At 34.3% G+C, this 21,896-nt stretch overlaps 1 protein-coding gene across 1 annotated transcript; it reads right to left on the bottom strand.

The window, feature by feature from the left end:
* Positions 1–234: 234 nt before the first annotated feature.
* On the bottom strand, positions 235–21,778 carry LOC126892743 (gustatory receptor for sugar taste 64a-like). Its single transcript, XM_050662393.1, has 8 exons — positions 21,595–21,778; positions 17,159–17,407; positions 14,855–15,083; positions 7,247–7,398; positions 6,977–7,102; positions 3,649–3,963; positions 1,596–1,685; positions 235–384 (listed from the first exon to the last, which is right to left on the bottom strand). The coding sequence occupies exons 2-8, from the start codon at positions 17,390–17,392 to the stop codon at positions 286–288; spliced, it is 1,245 nt and encodes a 414-aa protein (XP_050518350.1). The 5' UTR covers positions 17,393–17,407; positions 21,595–21,778; the 3' UTR covers positions 235–285.
* Between the last annotated feature and the right edge of the window lie 118 nt (positions 21,779–21,896).

The following is a 21,896-nucleotide window of genomic DNA, read 5'->3' as shown; positions in this document are numbered from 1 at the left end:
CATTTTTTCTAAATAACTTTTTTGGATATTTTGTACGATAAAGCAATGAACTATCAATGTAGCACTAAAAGAACTCAACCTGTATATAAAACGTCAAAATAACGTTAATTTAAATTATAGTTAATCTTCGTGAAATGAAGTAGATAACATAGAAATGCCATAAGAAAATACTTGAAGACTTATATGAAGGTTATCAAAAATATAGCTATAAAAATAAATAAATGACAACAAAAATGTATACAATATAGTTTTTATTTTAAATAATCAATTAACAAATATGAAATATTATAAAGTTGAAGTTCTGTTGGTTACTTTGCGCTCGTCCAGAAAACTTTCTGCAAATGCTATAACGACTAATTCATAGGTAACGATGGAACCAGCGATCTGAAACAGACAATACTTTTGTTAACCTTCGAGCGGGCGCGCCCTATGATATAACATAAGTGGACGCGTGTCGTAAATTTTACGACATTTTTTATAATAATGTATAAATAAATTGATGTTTCAGTCGACCAGTGAATGATATAGAATCTTATATCAAGTATACATGTAGGGATTTTTTAAAGACAATCGTAATAAAGTCCGTTTGATGTTTAACAGTTTTAATTAATAAAATAGATGACTAAATTATAGATACTATTAAATTGACGAAATGTAAAAGTGTTTGTGTAATTGCGACTAAAATTTTACGAGTTCTCACAAAAGAAAATGTCTTTGAAACAATCGCCTTTATCTACTTAATATATGACCGGCTTGTCAATATATAAGTACGTTTTAAACTTCGTCTTTTCGTTTGTCCCAAATACAACCTCTTTCCTTCGAAACTAAAAATCGACTGACTATACCACCCCCACGCTAAAACAAATTCTCTTAAATACATCTAATCTCATTTTTACGTTTTCCCATGAGAACCAAACTATTAAAATTAGTTCAAAGTTGCGAATGTTATTCTTACGTGCCACTTTGATTTCGTTTTCGTAATAATAATTAAGAAAAATTATATACAGGGGAATTTAAAAATATAAGGTAAAATATTTACAATTCTACATACATAAAAACAATGTACGATTCTTATATCTCTTTTGTTAGACGTGCCAAATTGTGTGTGTAATCCCAAATTTCAAACCAAATCATTCTTCTGCTTCTTTAGTTTATTGGCCTCCACCTACTTGGGTACTTGGCCAGCTCATCGTCGCGGAATAATGGAAAAATTCCTTATTCTCTTATACAATCTGCTTCTACTTCTTCTTCTTTAGTCAACTAGCAATTTTGGTTGGTATGGGACAAACATAACAAGGTAAAAACTTTTCACACTAGGGGCAACTGCCTATCAGTACACAATCTTCATCTTCTTCTTTGGTTTAGCTGACGTTCATAAAATCCCTTACATAATAATTAATTTTCAATTATCCTCAATTGTTTCCACACTTCACGGTTTTGTACTGATTGTTGCCAGTTTTACTAATCCGTCTGAGATCATCTCTCCATCGTGTAGGCGGCCTTCCTCTTCTCTTGTTCTCCGTTCCATTAGCTTTCGCCATCACAATTCTTGTGATACTAACAAAAAATAAAGTAACATCTAAGTGTCAACTTACCTTTAATACAATATTGCGCCTCAAGTAGAAAAAGTTCTTTCCAGACAGAGCCATAGTATCTCTAGATATCTGAGCAATTAATCGATCGATCTTAAACAAAGGTAATAAATAATTATATTAATTTACCAATTAATAAATTAACGAAGGAAGTGAAAGAAGTATATTAAAGTGTGCAAATGTATTTATTTCCTTGGCTAAGCACTTTCGACTAAAAAGTCATCTTCAGAGCTAATGGTCAAGGTATAAAAAGGCTACTTCGGTTTGTATGTGTTTGCATCTCATTAAGTAATTTGAAAAATTTGGTCATCTGTGCAACTTCGGATGATGAAAATTAGTTTAGTTTTTTGAAACAGTAAAAACAATCACTGAGACGTTACAAACATAAAATTTGGCCATGGTAAAGGTATCACCCAACCATTTTTAAATGATGCGAGCTGCCGACTGACTCAGTCTGCCGAGTCTGCCTCTCAGCTGCCGAGTCAGTCGGCAACTCGCATCATTTAAAAATGGTTGGGTGATACCTTTACCATGGCCAAATTTTATGTTTGTAACGTCTGAGTGATTGTTTTTACTGTTTTACAAGTACTTTCAAAAAATTAAATTAATTTTCATCATCCGGAGTTGCACAGATGACCAAATTTTTCAAATTCCTTAATGAGATGCAAACACATACAAACCGAAGTAGCCGGTACTTTTTATACCTTGACCATTAGCTCTGAAGATGACTTTTTAGTCGAAAGCGCTTAGCTAAGGAAATAAATACATTTGCACACTTTAATATACTTCTTTCACTTCCTTCGTTCATTCAAGTGTGTACAAATCTATCAGTCTTTCAACTAATTAATAAATTGTAATTGTAATTGTAAATTAATAAATTTACCAATGTAATTAATTATTACAGAGTGAAGACCATGGACATATAAACGAAAGAGAGGGAGACCACAGATGAGATGGGTAGATGACCTAAAACACCAAGCCGGCTTAAAATGGATGCACATGGCTCAGGATAGAGAAAGATGGAGGAGCGAAGGGGACGCCTATGTCCAATATTGGATGTCGCAAGGCTAATAGATAGATAGATAGATTAATTTACCAACAGCAACTAAAGCCAGAGGGATAAACTACATAGAAAAGAATGGAAAAGAGAATAGACATCAACACTTCCTCTTCTTCTTAGGGTACCTGTCCGTTCCGGACGTTGACGATCATTTTGGCTATGATAACTTTGTTGGTTGCTATACGAAATAGTTGTGTTGAGGTCTTTCTATACCATGCTCTCAGGTTAGCAAAGCCAGGATATTCTTTTTCGTCCTGGAGCCCTTTTTCCTTCAATTTTACCTTGTAAAATGCATCGGAGTAGCTCGTACCTGCCTTGATTTCTCAATATATGTCCCAAGTACTGCAGCTTACGGCCCTTCATGATGTTAACTAAATCTGCGGTTGTGTTCATCCTCCGTAGCACTTCTTCATTGGTGACTATGTCTGTCCATGGTGTCTTCAGAATCCTCCTGTATAACCATAGCTCAAATGCCTGAAGTTTTGATAGAATTTCCGCCTTCAATGTCCACGTTTCTACTCCATATAGAAGCACTGAGTACACGTAACATTTAAGGAGCCTTATTTTTATTTCTAGGGTGAGGTTATGGCTCTTGAACACAGAGCTCATAGTCAAGAATGCACCTTTTGCCTTTCCAATGCGACATCTAATCTCTTGGGTATTTTTCCACGATCCTTGATTATATAGTTACCAAGTAGTTGTATTGTATGACACGTTAAATTCTCATTTGGTTCACATACATATTTGCTCCAGCTATGTTGTCCTTGCTGATGATCATTAGCTTGGTTTTGCTGGTTTTTATATCCAGCAATGTGCCATGTTCTACTTGTTTCCGTTATTTTATTCATTAAGTTTGCAGCTCTTCTATGGTATAGTACACCAACACTAACAGATGATAAAGGTAAACAGAGGGGAAGGGAGAAAAGAAAAAGAAGAAGAATAACAAGTTAAATAAAATTAAACTTAACTTAACATTAATAATTAACATGTTCTTACCTCAACATTTCGAATACAATTCTGCGAAGAATACAAATACTTCAGCAGTTTTTTATTTTCTTCGTTAATTCTAGAACCAAAAATGCATACAGCCACAATTTTTGTCAGAAGAAAGAAAAAAGCGTAATACAAGTAGGTTCCTTGATACAAATTTTTCACATGCAGACTGTTAAATAATTGAATAAGCAGCAGTCCCAAATTGCCAATGAAGGAGATTATAATGGCATATCCTACTTTGGAGTTAACGTATCTGCATAAGATTTCCAAGCAATTGTAGCCTTCACGTATGTGGATCCATACCTTATCAGAAACAACCTACAAGTCAAGTTTATATTTGTATCGCTATAAACATCGCAAGGCTATTAAGGGGAGGGGGTATGGTTTGAAAATTTTGAAATTATCCATATTTTATTATTTTAAATGAAATTACATAACTTCAAGAATCATCATCATCAACCCGTACTCGTCCACTGCTGGACATAGGTATCCCTCAGCTCTTTCCATATTTCTCTGTTTTGTGCGGCTTGCATCCAGTTGCCGACAATACGCTTCAGACCGTCAGCGCATCTGGTTGGTGGTCGTCCTCTGCTCCGTAGTGCTTCTTCTCGTGGCCTCCACTCGACAATACGTTTTGTCCATCGATTGTCTGACAATCTGGCGACGTGTCCTGCCCAATTCCACTTTAGCGACGCAATTCTTTCGACGGCGTCCGTTGTTTTTGTTCTACGACGTATTTCTTCGTTTGGGATTCGGTCTCTCAGGGAGACACCCAACATCTGGCGCTCCATAGCCCTCTGAGTTATGCGAATCTTGTTCACTACCTTTTTTGTGAGTGTTAATATTTCCGCTCCATAAGTGAGTACAGGCAATACACACTGGTCAAAGATTTTTCCTTTTCAGGCATATGGGTAAGTCCGATTTAAATATATAACTCAGTTTACCAAACGCTGCCCAGGCTAATCCTATGCTGCGTGGGAGCTCGCACGTCTGGTTATCTCTTCCCAACCGAATTTCATGTCCCAAGTACTTATAAGATGCAGTCTGCTCAATATCCATTCCATCAACAACAATATTACGATTTAGCACCAGATTAGTCATTATTTGCGTCTTGTTGATATTAATCTGTAGTCCGACCTCTAAGGAAGCGTGATATACCTTGTTCAACATTATTATTGCATCATCCATACGATCGGCTACAAGGACGATGTCATCTGCGAATCTCAAATGACTGAGCTTCTCCCCATTTATATTGATACCATATTCGTTCAGATCTGCCTTCTTAAAAGTGTGTTCTAAAAGAGTTGTAAACAGCTTTGGTGAGATGATGTCTCCTTGCCGTACTCCTCGCTGCATACAGAATTTATTAGTTTGTTGATCAGAGAGTCTTACGCTTGCCGTTGCATTGTGGTAGATATATTTTATCATGTTAGTGTAACGATGGTCTATTCGGCATTCTGTCAATGCTTTTAACATTTTCTGCTGGTTTATGGTATCGAACGCTTTCTCGTAGTCTACGAATATCAGTGCCAATGGTTTATTGTATTCCGCCGACTTCTCTATCAAGTTTTTTATTACCAGTAAGTGGTTGTTAGTGCTATATCCGGATCTAAACCCAGCTTGTTCTCTAGGCTGATAGAAGTCTAACTTAGCCTCCAGTCTTTTTTTGATCATTTTTGTGAAAAATTTATATATGTGTGATAGCAGACTGGTAAGACGGTAGTTTTTTTAGATCTGTTATGTCACCTTTCTTATGCAATAAAACAATGACTGCATTGTTCCATTGAGAAGGGATTTTTTCTTGGTAAATGCATTCGGTGAAAAGTTTGGCCAAAACCTGGATAATTTTATTTCCTCCTTGTTTGATTGCTTCGATCACTACGCCGTCATCGCCAGGGGATTTATTATTTTTTATTTCTGAAAGTGTTTTTTTAACTTCGTATGGTGTTACCCCTGGCATTAATTCTGATCCCTGGTTTGTAATTTTGGGCAGGGGCTGATCTTGCCTTGCGTTGGTGCTCTCATACATTTCGCGATAAAACGATTCGATGACCTTAAGTATTTTGGCTCTACCCGTAGAAATGTTGTTGTCTTTGTTTCTTATTCTGTACCTATTTTTGTTGCCAATGTTATTCGTATTTCGCCGCGAAACTTTTAAACTTTTGTTTTCTTCAAATATTTTAGTTATTTCCCTTGAATTGTTTTGTGTTATGCCTTTTCGGATTGATCGGCGAATATCTTTATTTAATTTCTTCAGTGTTGTGTAGTTGGAGTCGTATTTTTCCGTCAGTTGTCTTCTTTTACTTACTAAATCTTTGGCATTTTGGCTTAATTTTTCTTTATGGGTCACGAGTCACGACCGTCGGACAACACTCCCTTTCGGTTTCTTTTAGTGCCTTCGTTATGAGATTATTTGCTAGTTCGATGTCTTCTATTTCATTTTCTAAGTCTTGTATACGTCTGGTTAGTATATCTTCATAGAGGTCGTTGTTTTCTGGGGGAATCCATTTCTTCTTTCGTGTTTTGAAGATCATCTTTGTTCTTTCCAAGTTGACATTTAATTGTATCCTTGGTCGGATTAATCTGTGGTCACTTCCTATCGAAAATTTGTGAAGTACTTCAACATATTTAATTATTTCTTTTCTATTCGTTATGATAAAATCTATCTCATTTTTGACACTGCCATCTGGGCTTATCCATGTCCATTTACACTGAGGCTTTTTATCGAAAAAAGAGTTCATCATGGATAAATTTTCCTGGTGTAAGAAGTTGAGCAGTCTTTGCCCTCGTTTATTTCTTTCGCCGTACCCATACTTGCCCATTGCTACTTCTGCATCATCTTGTTTAAAGCCCATTTTCGCATTAAAGTCGCCCTTAATTATTGTGTAATATGCTGGTGTAATATGTAATGCCGTTTGTAGATCATCATAAAATTTTTCGATTTCTTCATCCGAGGAGAACTTCAAGAATACTCTCTTAAAATTTCAGATTGATCGGAGCAAAATTAACGGAAATTCGATATGTTGAATATCCCTACCTTCGACTCGCATTGCAGCAGCTTAACTACAGCGCGCTTGAGCGTAGTGAGAGTCGTTCAACAGCCGTTTCACTACTTTTTGTAAATTTCTCCGCGATTCAAAAACATATTCCGGTGTGCATCATTTTACGATTTGACAGACAAAAAAATCAAAATAAAAGTTGTCAAATTTTTAAATGGTTTTTCTCAAAACACCATTTAAACAACTAAAATTGACGTAAATAAAAAAATACATAAACTGCATATACCTGACATTAGTGTCATAAAAAATATTAATTTATTTTTCCTGCTTACTTTACTGGCTGAAATTTTTTGCATTCTTTTGCCCACCACCTCCACTTTGCCTGCTAGAGAAAGGCTTACTGTAATGATGAAGATATCCAGTAGTGTGCCAGCAAATAGAACTTGCAGATGAACGAACTAAAAAAATGGTAAATTTTGCTGAAAAAACGCATTGTGAGATATAATATTAGATTATAGATATGCATATCTTCTAAGAAATTAGGATATAATAGATTTTTCAAAAAATATTATGAGGAACACAAATATGACAAAAACACTTACAATTAGCAATACTCCGCAAAAGAAATCATATGGAACTAGATCAAAAATATATGAAAATCTACTTTTTTCTTGATAAAGATTCCAAGCTTGCAAGCTTGAAAACATATCTGTCTTGTCTTCGATTCTTTGTATTTGATTTAATGCGTAATCTCCTAAAATAAGTTAAAGATACGTTTTAAACTTTTTAATTAGATAATTTTCAATTCTTTGATCTATAATCAGCCAAATTGATGATACCTAAACCATACCTAATATATTTTAGTTTTAGCATTTTAAATAACCTTTCCGAAGACCTGACGTAAAGTTTGGCGTTCGGAACAAGTCATCCAAGGGTTAATAAATAGACTGTGAATAAGACTAACTTTGATTGCTCTTACCTTGTTAATTATGTGAACTGGACGTAGAAGCTGGAAAGAGAGGCCTTAATATGAAATACAGCAAGACCAAATTCATAACAAATACAGATGAGGACATCACAATGAGGATCGGACAAGATGAAATAGAACAAGTTCACGATCATATATCTGGGTCAAATTATAAAACTTAACAAGGAAAACCAAACAGCAGAGATCAATAGACGAGTTGGACTGGCTTGGGTGGCATTTGGCAAACTAAGCTACATCCTTAAAAACAAAAGATATACACTTGGTCTTAAGACCAATGTATAAAATCAATACGTACTCCCTGTTTTCATTTTTATGGTTCCCAAACGTGGACGTTTACAAAAGCAAACGTGAACAAAATCATAAAAATGCAAAGAGCAGTGGAAAGACAAAAAATGTTGCACATAAGACTATACTCCGGTCAACTTACACATCCGAGTCTACAAAAATTACCATCAAGCTGAAAATTGGCAGAATTGTTCAAAATACCATCATAAATGAGATCTAAAAAGTCCTCATAAATCCGACCCGAGCTAAAAAAATTTACGCGGGGTCAAAGGTCACCAAATATAGTTTTTAGCGATTTTCAGCGAAACGGTAAGTTTTATCATAAAATTAGTTCTAAGAAAAAATGTATATTAGATAATTATCTATAAAAAATGTCTTATTACTTTTTTTCCTGAGAGTCACCGTTTTTGAGATATAAGATTCAAAAAGTTGTAATCGTCATAATATGCGCACACGTTTCCACACCACTTTTGAGGTAGTGTACTTAGCCGTTTTTTTAACGTGGTTTCCCCAGTAGGCCTATTCCACGGATCTGTTATGATTCTGTTTAATTTGAAGCTATTGAATAATTGATATTGGCAAGGGTTAAAAATGATAAAAGTAAAAAGGAAAATTTATCAAACTGGTTCATAATTTTCTAATACTTCTGCTTCCCTTATTCTTCTTCTCCTTGTTCTTCTTCCTCTTCTTCACCTTCTAGTTCTTCTTCTTCTTCTTCTTCTTCTTGTTCTTCCTCTTCTTCTTGTTCATTCTGGGTGCAAGTAAATTGCCCCAATAATGACACATCGCGTGGCTCCTCGATAGAATCAAATTAATCCTCAATTGTTGGTGATTCAACATTGAAGCACGACCGGTTTTGACAAATAGTGCATGCTACCGAACAAAACAGCCTAACTTTTTTGCAACAACATTTAGTGCTACATCCCTTTTTACAGTTGCAAAAAATTGTGTTCAGGAGTTTTTCCGGCGCAGGTGGGAGTAAAGTTTGAATTGGTTCTAATGAACTGTCGACTAATTTCCATCCCCAGTCTTTTGGATCTAGCTGATAACCAAGTCACACTTGAACTTGGTAATATACCCGAAAAATATGTTGATGAGCAGTCGCTGAGGTTGGAGGAAGACAAGATAACTGCACTTGTTTTTTGTTTCTTAGCACGTAGTTTTCTTAGGCGCTCCATACATAGAGAGAAGAAAGCTAATTCCGTTGGAAATAACTTCTTGTGGAGTTGAATTAGTTTTTTAAAAACTTCAGCACATTGAAGTAAATCTTGTTTTTCAAACATTTTAAAAACAGTCGTTTTACCCCTCCTGAAAAATGCATTTGCCGTATCACAGCCAGTTATTGCGTGTAAAAATAGTATATGATTTTGACACTTTTAGTGGAGTCACTGAAGGAGGATATGAGCTATTACCTCCGATTTTGGTCAACCTCCATCGATTTGCATGAAAATTGGTGAGTGGTTAGAGGATATCGCAAGGAACAAAGGTGACATGGTGCCAACTTGCGCTTTTACTCTGGGGATGGATGCCACCCCTTCTCGGGGGTGAAAATTATTTTATTGAAAATAACCCCATAATTCGATAGAGGGACAAATTTCAAGCAAAATTTGTTATATAAAGTTATTAAAATAAATCAAAACTTTTTGAGTTATTAAAGATCAAAGATTTTAATTTTTCTTGAAAAAAATGCATGTTTTTAACCAAATTTTCATCAATAACTTAAAAAGTGTAAGTTTTTACAAAAAAGTTATTATTATCAAAATTGAAGCTAATAAAAAATGAAGTAAACCCCTTACTACAAAAACCTTTTAATGTTAACATAAAGTGAGTTATACGTAATTGAATGTATATTTTTTTCGGCCAGTAAAAACTCTAAGTATTCAAGCTGAAATAACGGGAAACTGATGCATTTTATAACATAAACTTATTAAACATTTGTCAAAGTACTTAAAAATATCTATTAAGTGAGCCCCTGAACATGTTGATAGCGTTAAAACTTGCTCCAAATTTTTTTCAAAATTTATTTTTAAAAAATTTTCCAAAAAATGTTATTGTTTTTTTTTAATAACTCCGTTCGTGTTTACGATATTAGGTTCATCTAAAAACTGTACACGTTGAACCTAATATTTTAAACCCCTTACTTTTTTAAAAATAGAAGGTTAAATGACCCCGGTTGCATGGTTCCCACAGCAAAATTTAAGATTTAAACGTTTCTATCTCGGTTATTTTTTACCCTATAGAAATAGTAAAACAGGTAAAATATTTGTCACAGGAAAAACTAAAATTGGGTTATATATAATTTTTTACGTATATTTAGTATTTTTGGAGTTATTATCAAAAGAATATGAGAATTACAATAATTTTAAAAATTATGATTTTTTTAAAATCATCTTTTTTTCAAAAATATGCATTCTAAACTGGTCAAAATTATCAAAAACATTACTTATGCTAATATAAAGAAGTTTTTTTAAGGATTACTATAAATTTTAATTTTTGTGGAAATGGCGTATATTTTATTTTTCACTTTTTCCTAAAAAAATCGAATTGGTTCCTTTGGTTTCATTATAACTTATTTTATACAGTGCATCGTTTTCTCGTTATTTAAGCTTGAATACTTAGATTTGAGTACTCGTCGAAAAAAATACACATTCAATTGCCAATAGCTCACTTTAAACTAACATTATTTTATGAATTTATGTGATTATATCTATTCATCTATTCAATTTTTTATTATCTTCAATTTCAGTAATAATAACTTTTTTGTAAAAGCTTATAGTTTTTGATTTATACGTGAAAAACTGATTTAAAATATGCATTTTTTTACGAAAAAATAAAATCTTTGTGTCTTTAATAACTCAAAAACTGTTGATTTATTTTAATAACTTTATATAACAAATTTTGCTTATAATTTGTCCCTCTATCGACTTATGGTATTATTTTTAATAAAATAATTTTCACCCCCGAGAAGGGGTGGCGTCCACCCCCAGGGTAAAAGCGCAAGTTGGCATCATGTCACCTTTGTTCCTTGAGCTATCCTCTAATTACTCACCAATTTTCATGAAAATCGATGGAGGTTCAACGAAATCGGAGGTGAAAACCTTCAGTGACTGCATTATTTGCAAAAGTAGATAAACTCAATTACGTATTTTTTATGGGAAATATAAAATATAAATAGATAAACTTTTCGATTAATATATTTCCGATTGGTGTTTCCATGTTTAAAAAAAAAAGATAGTTTTTTCGATTGGAGTTCTACCAGTGAGTAATACGAGCAAATTGAATTAAGGCGCATAAATAATAAGAATTATTATAAGTTAACACTTTGCCATATCAATTTAGTATTTTTGTTGGGATTAAGCCGTAAAATTCAAATAATTCTTATTATTTTCGCGTTACATTCACTTTGTAAAGGTTTTTTTGTTGGCACTGTAATATAATACAGCTTATACATTGCATCCATCGGTAGACCGCAAGCTGTATAGTAGAAACATTATTATATTTATAATCTTATGTATTATTATTATGTGTAATATAAGTTAAGTTGACCGATAGAATATTATGTTTACTTGTATTACAGCTTCAGTGATGTGTATATACCTGGTGTACTAATACATATGTATATTATGACGATTAGAAGTCTTTCAACTCTTTGAATCGTATCTCAAAAACGGTGACTCTTAGGAAAAAAGTAATAAGGCATTTTTTTATAGATAATTATCTAATTTACATTTTTTGTTAGAACTAATTTTATGATAAAACTTACCGTTTCCCTGAAAATCGCTAAAAACCATATTTGGTGACCTTTGACCCCGCGTAAATTTTTTAGCTCGGGTCGGATTTATGAGGACTTTTTAGATTTCATTTATGATGGTATTTTGAACAATCCTGCCAATGTTCAGCTTAATGGTAATTACTGTAGCCTCACTCCTATTTTTGAGTCCAACTAGACCGGAGTACTAATGGATAAAAAGAGAAACGAGTGGATAAGAAAGAAAACAAAAGTGAGGGATCTTATAGTCGGACACAATATAAGACAAAAAGCAGACCCATGGAGCAAAACTCTTATAAATTGGAGACCCTGGGAATATAGACTTGGCAGAGGAAGACCTCAAATGAGATTGGCAGATGATACCAAAAAGCACGTGGGTTCTAAGTGAATGACTGTAGGGACAGACAGAGAAGAATGGAAATGGATAATGGACGCCTAAGTCCAAAGATAGAAGACAGATATATCTCTCAAAATACCAAGATGAGACTGGTGAGTGCCCTTGTATTCTCAATATTTCTATATGGGGCAGAGATTCTTCGCACACGCGAGCGCCAAAAATTGATGCCTTTTAGATGTGGTGCTGGAGAAGAATGCTGCGCATATCTTAGACAACTCATAAGCTCATAGGACAAACGTTTCCATTCTAAACTAGCTCAAGATTAAAAAAAAGGCTGTCCACACTATGTCTGCAACGAATTCTACAATTCTTCGGTCACGTGGCTCGCAGGTGACGATAGTTTGGAGAGATTAATTGTTTCTGGAAACGTTCCGGGGAGAAGATCAAGAGGACGATCACCAACTAGATGATCCGACCAAATAAAGAATTCAGCTGGAAACACTAGCGTAACTAGTCTGACTGCGCCCCAATGCAAGTATTCCCCGTGCGCGTTTATTCGTTAAGAAAGTTAAAAAAAGGAGAGGATATAGAATGGGAGAAAAGGAAATAACCTAATGGGAAAATAAAAGATGACCTACAAAGATTAATTAAAGAATTCGAAGAGATATATATACAACTCTCATATACAACATGGTGATCTCAACAGAGAAAACTAAATGGATAGTGGGATCAGTGGAACCGAGAAGATGTAAATTGATCGTAAATAATAAAATAATAGAACAAGTGATGGAAACAGAATACTTGGGAATAACACTGTCAAGCTACAGAAAAGTGGAAGAACAAGTACAAAAACAAGTGAACATGGCGAATAGAGCAGCAGGATGTCTCAACAACAGAATCTGGAGAAACAAATACCTCACAATGGAAACGGGATATATAAATCAACCATAAGACCGATAATGACGTATACAGCGGAAACAAGAGCAGATACGGCGAAAACACAAAGACTGCTGGAAACAGCACGAATGATAGTCTTACGAAAAATAAAAAACCAAACTCTAAGAGACAGAGTAAGAAGTGAGGAAATACGCTCGAGATGTGGTATAGAAGAAATTAACATGTGGACCAAAAGAAGAAAAATAGAATGGAATCAACACATAGAAAAAATGACAGAAAATAGAATAGTACGAATAGCAAGAGACAAATCGCCAAATGGAAGATCAGATCATTGGGACGACCGATAAATAGATGGTCAGACAATGTTAATTGAGGCTAAAAACCGAAGTAAAACAGGCACTGAGCCTATTTACAAAGTAGGAAAAAGAATAAGATTATCCAGAATATCAGTTTTTTACGCCCCCTAAGGTCTGCGCCCCAATGCACCGCATTGGTTGCATTGGCGTTAGTTACGCCACTGGCTGGAAACTCATTTTGCGAAGCTCTTAGAGCAGCTGACGATAGAGATCTATGGAAAAAATTTGTTAGGAATATTGGAAGGAATCACGATCCTCAGTAATGGGGATAGAAAAAAGAGAGAGAGAAATCCAAACATGGACAGGTTCAGAAGAAGTTCAATTAGATAGGTAGCTAGTTCTCAATGTGCGTTTCGTTTGAGGATAAAGGATTTCTTTATTTGGAAAGGATTCATTGAGTTGTCCCTGTTTAGGATTTTGTCCTCTTCAGGGTATGTGTTAAATGTAGTTAGTGTGTCAGAAAAAGCAAACAGTCCGAAAAAACTCTGGGGCAAGGTGTGGTTGGCCTGAGTGTGTGTGTTGCCAGACGGTGGTGGTTCAGCTGACTGTCAGAGATCAGAGAAGAAAGTTTGATGGAATTAGTGTTGGTCCCATAGACAATTGCGTGTACTGTCCGTGCTTCGCCCTCGACCAAGCTCCCTAGAAATCATTGTACAATGGACAGGCAAGCCTGCATTCTTCGTCGGCGGTCAGGAGGTGGTTTTGAGCATTGCGTGAACAGTGTGCGTTCAAGTGGTAGAAAATAGTTGCGGCTATTTTCTTAGGCCGAACAGGTATAATTGTGCAATGAAGTTGGGAAACCGCAAAAAAACAACTTTTCCCTGTTCGGGGTAGGGAAGAGGAGTCAGAAGAGGAGGGTACGGTAGGCTAGCGGAGTAGACTCAAGGATTTCTTCGTATTCTGCCGGGAGTTCGTCAATGCATGTTTGCATTAGAGCGGACGGTGGGTGAATCTTTTTCCGTTTGGGCTTTCGGTGGCAGAATACCTGGCCAAGAGAGGAACAGGAACATTTAAGAGATTGTTGTGTGTCAGAGAGGGGACCGTTGATTACTTTAGATATGAAATTCCTGTTCAGAGAGTTTATTCTCTCGATAATTGTGGGGATATTAGAAAGGTTATGGATTTCATTAGACGGGAATCTCCAGTGCTCGTAGTTTGCTCTACGCAGGATTCTACGTTCCACTCGCAACAACCTCACTTTCTGTGCTCTACTGAAAAGGCTATAGAGACCTGATTTGTACTCAATGATGGGTCGAATATAGGTCTTGTAAATGTGGATGAGAGTTCTCGTGTGTATCTTGCCAATTCTCCCTGGGAGAGGGTTGAGAAGTCTGGCTCTATTTCTTACCCTATCTAAAGTTGCCTTTAGATATGCATCCCAGTTGAGAGTCCTGGTGAACAGAACTCCCAAATAGGGTGCATTCGGGCTGAGCACGATCCTTTCTCCCATCAGTCTCAGTGGGTATTGGTCGTCTTCATTTCTGATGATTCTGAGTGACACAGAGGGGGCGCGAAACAGAGCTGTTGTTGTTTTATTCGCGTTAGATAGGTAGATAAACATATACACTATATACTTACCTATAAACAACAGGATAAAAATGACCAACAAGCTTTTTACAGTTCCACCAATCCATTTTGTTTTGCCAAATATGTACATGTCTTTATCGACTTGGTCCCAAGTTATCAGAAACGCTTTCCAATGTTTCGCCAAAGATAAAAAGTAAATACTCACAAAAAACGCTTTGAAAAAGTACCAAAGTCTTTGAATGTCTGCTAGTTTAATTTTGAATAAAAAAAATCTTGTAACCTGGAAGAAAACGTCCTTATGGCATTGAAGATGTTAAATTGTGAATGTAGCAATTAATTAGTGAGATCTGACAACAGTGACATAAAAATATTAAATTTGGCATTAAGAGGCTGCATCAGAGGGTCGTAATTCGAGAGATAGTAGCCACATCGCATTACAAAAGTTTTGCGAACCTTTGGCAACAGTGCGTCGGCAGTACGTAACACTATCAAAGACGGAGGCACAATATTGTGATAATAATATACTCATAGGCGCGCTAAACCTTGCCAAATCAGTCAGTTAAGTTCGATTTCTTGTTATAAATAATCGATTTTAGTAGCTCCAATGTGACACAGAATCTAGGCATGGGATAAAAAGTTTATTTGAAGAACGTGTATTTTTTGTTCTTCTTAATGGCGGTACAGACTCGTTTTTGTAATATTTTATTTAATTATAAAGTAATTTACACATACTAACATATTTCTGGAATGAACGTACTTGCTCAAAGATGTCGAGATATATCTGTAGACATATACTGTTATTTTATTGACTTCCAAAAGGCATTTGATCGTGTAAAGCACTCTATATTGATCGAAGCTCTAAAAGACATTGGCTTGGACGGCAGAGATGTTCGAATAATTGCAAATTTATATTGGAATCATACAACATCAGTTTTAGTAGATGGTGTGGAATCACAGGCTCTTAAAATTAAAAGGGGAGTACGGCAGGGATGCCTCTTGTCACCACTGCTTTTCAACGTTTACTCCGAAAGAATTTTCAGAAAAGCTCTTTCTGAAAAAGAAGAAGGAATACTTGTGAACGGTGAAGTCATCGATAATTTGCGATATGCGGACGATACAGTACTCCTAGCTTCTAGTCAAGAAGATCTGCAAACACTACTTGATAGTGTCGTTGAGAGTTGTAGGGAGGCAGGTCTGGATCTGAACATACGGAAAACCAAAATACTCGTAATAAGTAAACAGCAGCATATACAACCGTCTATATATGTAAATAATACCAAACTTGAGCAAGTTGATAAAATCGTTTACCTTGGACAGCAACTAAATTGTAACGCAGAAAGTCACGGCGAAATTAGATCTAGGATAGAGTAGGCTAGAGCCGCTTTTAGAAGGATGTCCAAGGTGTTATGTAACAGAGACCTAAAATTGGCATTGAGGATCCACCTACTTCGCTGCTACGTGTTCTCAGTCTTACTTTATGGTGTCGAGACCTGGACTGTGAATAAAATCGATCTAAACCGCCTTGAGGCTTTCGAAATGTGGTGCTATAGAAGAATTTTAAAAGTTTCCTGGGTGGAGAAAATTCGAAACTCCACAATACTAGAACTTCTCAGCAAGACTACTGAGATCATAAAAAGCATCAAGCAGAGAAAGCTGGAGTACTTCGGACATGTAATGAGAGGTCCCAAAAATATAGGTTGCTACAAAATATTATGCAAGGAAAAATAGCAGGCAAACGCAGTCCAGGACGAAGAAGAACCTCATGGTTGAAGAACTTGCGAGATTGGTATGGTGTTGATACAAGGATGCTATTTAGGGTGGCAGTGAATAAAATTAAGATAGCTATGATGGTAACCAAAGTTCTGAAAGGACGTAGTACATTAAGGAGAACATATTTCTCAAATTGGGCTCTGTACCGCCACTCTTTACTATATTATGTGTGCCAAATAACTCGACAGAATATTCAAAATTAAAGCTGCAATCTTGGAATGTGTTTTCCATCTTGATGACGCTCTGATGTAGCCTCTTAACATTTTAAACTCATATTTATTACAAGTCAAAGTTTTCAATTTAACAAAATATAAAATAATATTAAATTCAAAACTTTATTGGGACCATCCTTCTGGTACCACCTCCGTGACTTCTAAAAATGCAAGCCAAGCAGATGCTGGGGCAAAAGAAGATGAGGGAATTCTATAATTTGATACTCGCATCCCATCTGTCCAGAGCGGAATAATTCCAACGAAAAAAAATTATATTTATTATTTGAATTTTTCGTTTTCTCTCTCATTGAAAAATCTCATAATTAAATTAGCAATCTCTTTTATCATTTCGTATTTGTTTTGTTTAACATACCTGATCAGCTGTCATAAAAAATAGTCCAACAAGTGTTAGATAAGCATAGATGGTTCGAAAGGATTTCCATGTGAAATAAACCTTCTCCAAACGGTTTTCAAATACACCTTGAATGGGCATGAAACCAAAAATTTGCATTATGAGGAATAACCACCTAACTACGTGGTGGAAAGAGGGGTGCACCTTTTGTTTTTTTACATTTACTGATACATGAATTGAATCCATCATGACCATATGTATAGCGGTTATCTACAACATAAAAATTGATTTATTATTCATGTGTTACAGCTATCCAGCCTGTATATACTACTTAAATGTACAATACACAGTACAAAGGACCTATAGTCTAAGAGCTAGTGAACCGTCCGACTAACGGTCGTCCTGTAAGGCTAGAAATTTGTCTAGTGATAATTCATAGCACACCAAGGCTAAAAACCATGACCTGGCAGGCCTCAGCGGTGCACGTGTATCTACCAGGTGAATCGAAAAGTGCAAATTTAGGGGGCAAAATAAACTTTCTCCTGTAAGGTTTAAATTTAAGTATGTGTTTGAGTAAGTCATTTAGAAGAAATATGTACAATGACAGGCGATTCTGAAGAGCATAAAACCTTGCCAGGCGAGGGGAAAGATTAGGGGTTTTTCCTAAAATTATTCTTTTTGCATCGAACAATTTTTTTTTAGGTTTTTTGAATCATTCCAAACAATAAAGGTCTTTAGTGATTTTTCTCTTAAGTTAATAGTTTTTGTTATATAAGCGATTGAAAATTTTGAAAATTGCGAAATCGGCCATTTTTAACCCTAAATCGGACATTTATCTAAAAATTTCAATGTTGCCAAGGTACGCAGATATTCTTTAAACATGGATTGATGAAATCCCGAAGAGTTTTTTGCAATAAAATATCGAAAACTCCTTTGTTTTTTTAATTGCTAATCAAGCGGACGCGACACTGTAGTGTGAGGACGTTTGAGTTTGCATAAATTCATTATCTCGAGAATGGGCAAATTTCAAAAGAAATCCTCAGACAGGTCGATTTTTATTTTTGAATTAGGACTTTTTGGCACATATATAATACTAGTGACGTCATCCATCTGGGCGTGATAACGTAATCGATGATTTTTTTAAAGAGTAGGGGTTGTGTGATAGCTCATTTGAAAGGTTATTTAATTCTCTATTCAGTAATATAAACATTAACGTAATTATTTGTACAGGGTGTACAAAAAAATGTTTTCTTCTATTTGTCAAATTTAATCAAACTTAATTTAATAAAAAAATTTTTTTTGTACACCCTGTATAAATAATTAAGTTAATGTTTATATTATTCAATAGAGAATTAAATAACCTTTTAAATGAGCTATCACACAACCCCTACTCTCATTAAAAAAAATCATCGATTACGTCATCACGCTCAGATGGATGACGTCACTAGTATTATATATATATGCCAAAAAGTCCTAATTTAAAAATAAAAATCGACCTGTCTGAGGATTTCTCTTGAAATTTGCCCATTCTCGAGATAATGAATTTATGCCAACTCAAACGTCCTCACTTATACTACAGTGTCGCGCCCGCTTGATTAGCAATTAAAAAACAAAGGAGTTTCCGATATCGTATTGCAAAAAACTCTTTGGGATTTCATCAATCAATGTTTAAAGAATATCTACCTACCTTGGCAACTTTGAAATTTTTAGATAAATGTCCGATTTAGGATTTAGGGTTAAAAATGGCCGATTTCGCAATTTTCAAAATTTTCAGTCGCTTATATAATAAAAACTATTAACTTAAGAAAAAAATCCCTAAAGACCTTTTTTGTTTGGAATGATTCAAAAAACTTAAAAAAAATTTGTTCGATACAAAAAAAATAATTTTAGAAAAAACCCCTAATCTTTCCCCTTGCCTGGCAAGGTCTAATGCTCTTCAGAATCGCCTGTCATTGTACACATTTCTTCTAAATGACTTACTCAAACACATACTTAAATTTAAACCTTACAGGGGAAAGTTTATTTTACCCCCTAAATTTGCACTTTTCGATTCACCTGGTAGATACACGTGCACCGCTGATGCCTGCCAGGTCATGGTTTTTAGCCTTGCTGTGCTATGAATTATCACTAGAAAAATTTCTAGCCTTACAGGACGACCGTTAGTCGGAGGATTCACTAGCTCTTAGACTACTAGTAGTCACTGACGGTGGATATGAGCTATTATCTCCGATTTCCTTGAACCACATCGATTTGCATGAAAATTGGTGAGTGGTTAGATGATATCTCAGGAAACAAAGGTGACATGGTGCCATCTTGCGCTTTTACCCTGGGGGTGGATGCCACCCCTTCTCGGGGATGAAAATTATTTTATTAAAAATTATTCCATAATTCGATAGAGGAACAAATTCCAAGCAAAATTTGTTATATAAAGTTATTAAAATAAATCAAAACTTTTTGAGTTATTAAAGATCAAAGATTTTAATTTTTCGTTAGAAAAATGTATATTTTTATCCAATTTTTCATAAATAACTCAAAAACTATAAATTATTACAAAAAAGTTATTATTACCAAAATAAAAGCTAATAAAAAAATAAATAACCTCCTTACTAGAAAAACCTTTTAATGTTAAGTGAAAGTGAGTTATAGGTAATTGAGTGAATATTTTTTTCGGCGAGTACCCAAATTTAAGTATTCAAGCTTAAATAACGGGAAAATAATGCATTTTATAACAAAAACTTATTAAGCATTTGTTAAAGTACTTAGAAATATCTATCAAACGAGCCTCCGAACAAGTTGATAGCATTAAAATTTATGCTAGAAAAATCTTTCAAAATTTATCTTTTAAAAATGTTTTCAAAAAATGTTAGTCTCTTTTTTTAATAACTCCGTTTATTTTTACGATATCAGGCTCACCTAAAATCCATTTGAAACTTAATTCTAAGAGATATTATATCACGTTGAATTTGATCTTCTAAAACCCTTACATTTTTTTTAATATAAGGTTACAAATGGCCCCGGTTACATGGTTTTAGCAGCAAAATTTAAGATTTAAACGTTTCTACCTCTGTTATTTTTACCCTACAGAAATAGTAAAACAGGTAGAATATGTAATACAGAAAAAACTAAAATTTGGTTATATATCAATTTTAAGTATATTGATTATTTTTGGAGTTATTATCAAAAGAAAATGAAAATTACGATAATTTTAAAAATTCTGATTTTTTTAAATCATATCTTTTTTCAAAATTATGCATTCTAAACCGGTCAAACTTGTTGAAATCATTACTTATGCTAATATAAAGAAATTGTTGTAAGGATTACTCTAAATTTTAATCTTTGTGGAAATGGCGTATGTTTTATTTTTCATTTTTTCCTAAAAAATTAGAAAGGGTTCTTCTTATTTTCATCAGAACTTGCTTAATTATAATGCTATTAACTTCTTCTGGAGCTTATTTGATAGATATTCCGCAGTACTTTGACTAGTGTTTAGCAGGTATACTTTATAAAATGCTTCGTTTTCCCGTTATTTAAGCTTGAATACTTAAATTTGAGTACTCGTCGAAAAAAATATACATTCAATTACCCATAACTCACTTTGATTTAACATTAGTTTAGTTCTTTAAGTGAGAAGTATATTCAATTTTTTATTATCTTCAACTTAGGTAATAATATTTTTTTTTTGTAAAAGACTATAGTTATTGAGTTATACGTGAATAACAGTTTCAAAACAAGCGTTTTGAAAAACAAAAAAAAATCTTTGATCTTTAATACTTTAAGTATTGATTTATATTAATAACTTTATATAACAAATTCTGCTCATAATTTGTCCCTCTATCGATTTATCGTATTATTTTTAATAAAATAATTTTCATCCCCAAGAAGGGGTGGCATCCACCCCCAGGGTAAAAACGCAAGTTGGCATCATGTCACCTTTGTTCCTTGAGGTATCCTCTAACTACTCACCAATTTTCAAGAAAATCGATGGAGGTTTAACGAAATCAGAAGTGAAAACCTTTAGTGGAAAATATATTTATATTATTATATAAATGTTGTTCTGAAGTTATTTCCTTGTGGCATTTTTATAATTAAGTATTTTAGTGATACATGGATATTGAGAAAGAAAGAAATCAATAAACTATTAGTATGGAAACACAAAATCCTGCGAGTTATATGGTCCTTGCATGGACAGTGTGACAAATTAATGGAGGAGCAGATACAATAATGAATTAGAAAATGATTGCCAGCCTTCGTTGCGGATATGAAGAAGAAGAAGAAGAAGAAGAAGAAGAAGAAGAAGAAGAAGAAGAAGAAGAAGAAGAAGAAGAAGAAGAAGAAGAAGAAGAAGAAGAAGAAGAAGAAGAAGAAGAAGAAGAAGAAGAAGAAGAAGAAGAAGAAGGAGAAGATACGGTATTACGGGCAAAATACAGAGTAAAATCATGTGGTTAAAATATACGTACCTGACCTCTAAGCCATCCAAAACGTAACTAGTTTCACAATTTAGACACCGCGATTCTTGATTTTTGTTATGATAGAATCTGAGATATATAGAAAACGTGTTTTATTTACTAGCTAAAAGTGTAGTTTATATTAAAAGTATTCTCTATAAAATTGTTAAAAAATCATCAAAAATTACCAAAATCGACAGCTCTCGATAAACACAACCTTTGCAAAACATGTTAATTTGATTAGTTATTCGATTATTTTATTAACTTAACAGTTGCTTTTTATCTGTTTATCATACATTCTGCTCTTATGAATT

This window comes from Diabrotica virgifera, chromosome 9, assembly GCF_917563875.1.
Source record: "Diabrotica virgifera virgifera chromosome 9, PGI_DIABVI_V3a".
NCBI classification, from domain to species: domain Eukaryota; kingdom Metazoa; phylum Arthropoda; class Insecta; order Coleoptera; family Chrysomelidae; genus Diabrotica; species Diabrotica virgifera.
The sequence above is the reverse complement of the archived record's forward strand: the minus strand, read 5'-3'. Positions and strand labels throughout refer to the sequence as shown.

Coding starts and splice junctions, on each gene's coding strand:
- LOC126892743 (XM_050662393.1), bottom strand. CDS start 17,392: ATGGTCATGATGGATTCAATTCATGTATCAGTAAATGTAAAAAAACAA. Junction 3,964..6,976: donor AAAAAATTTCAGCCAGTAAA/GTAAGCAGGAAA, acceptor CTTGACTTGTAG/GTTGTTTCTGATAAGGTATG. Junction 1,686..3,648: donor ATTGTATTCGAAATGTTGAG/GTAAGAACATGT, acceptor CCTTTGTTTAAG/ATCGATCGATTAATTGCTCA.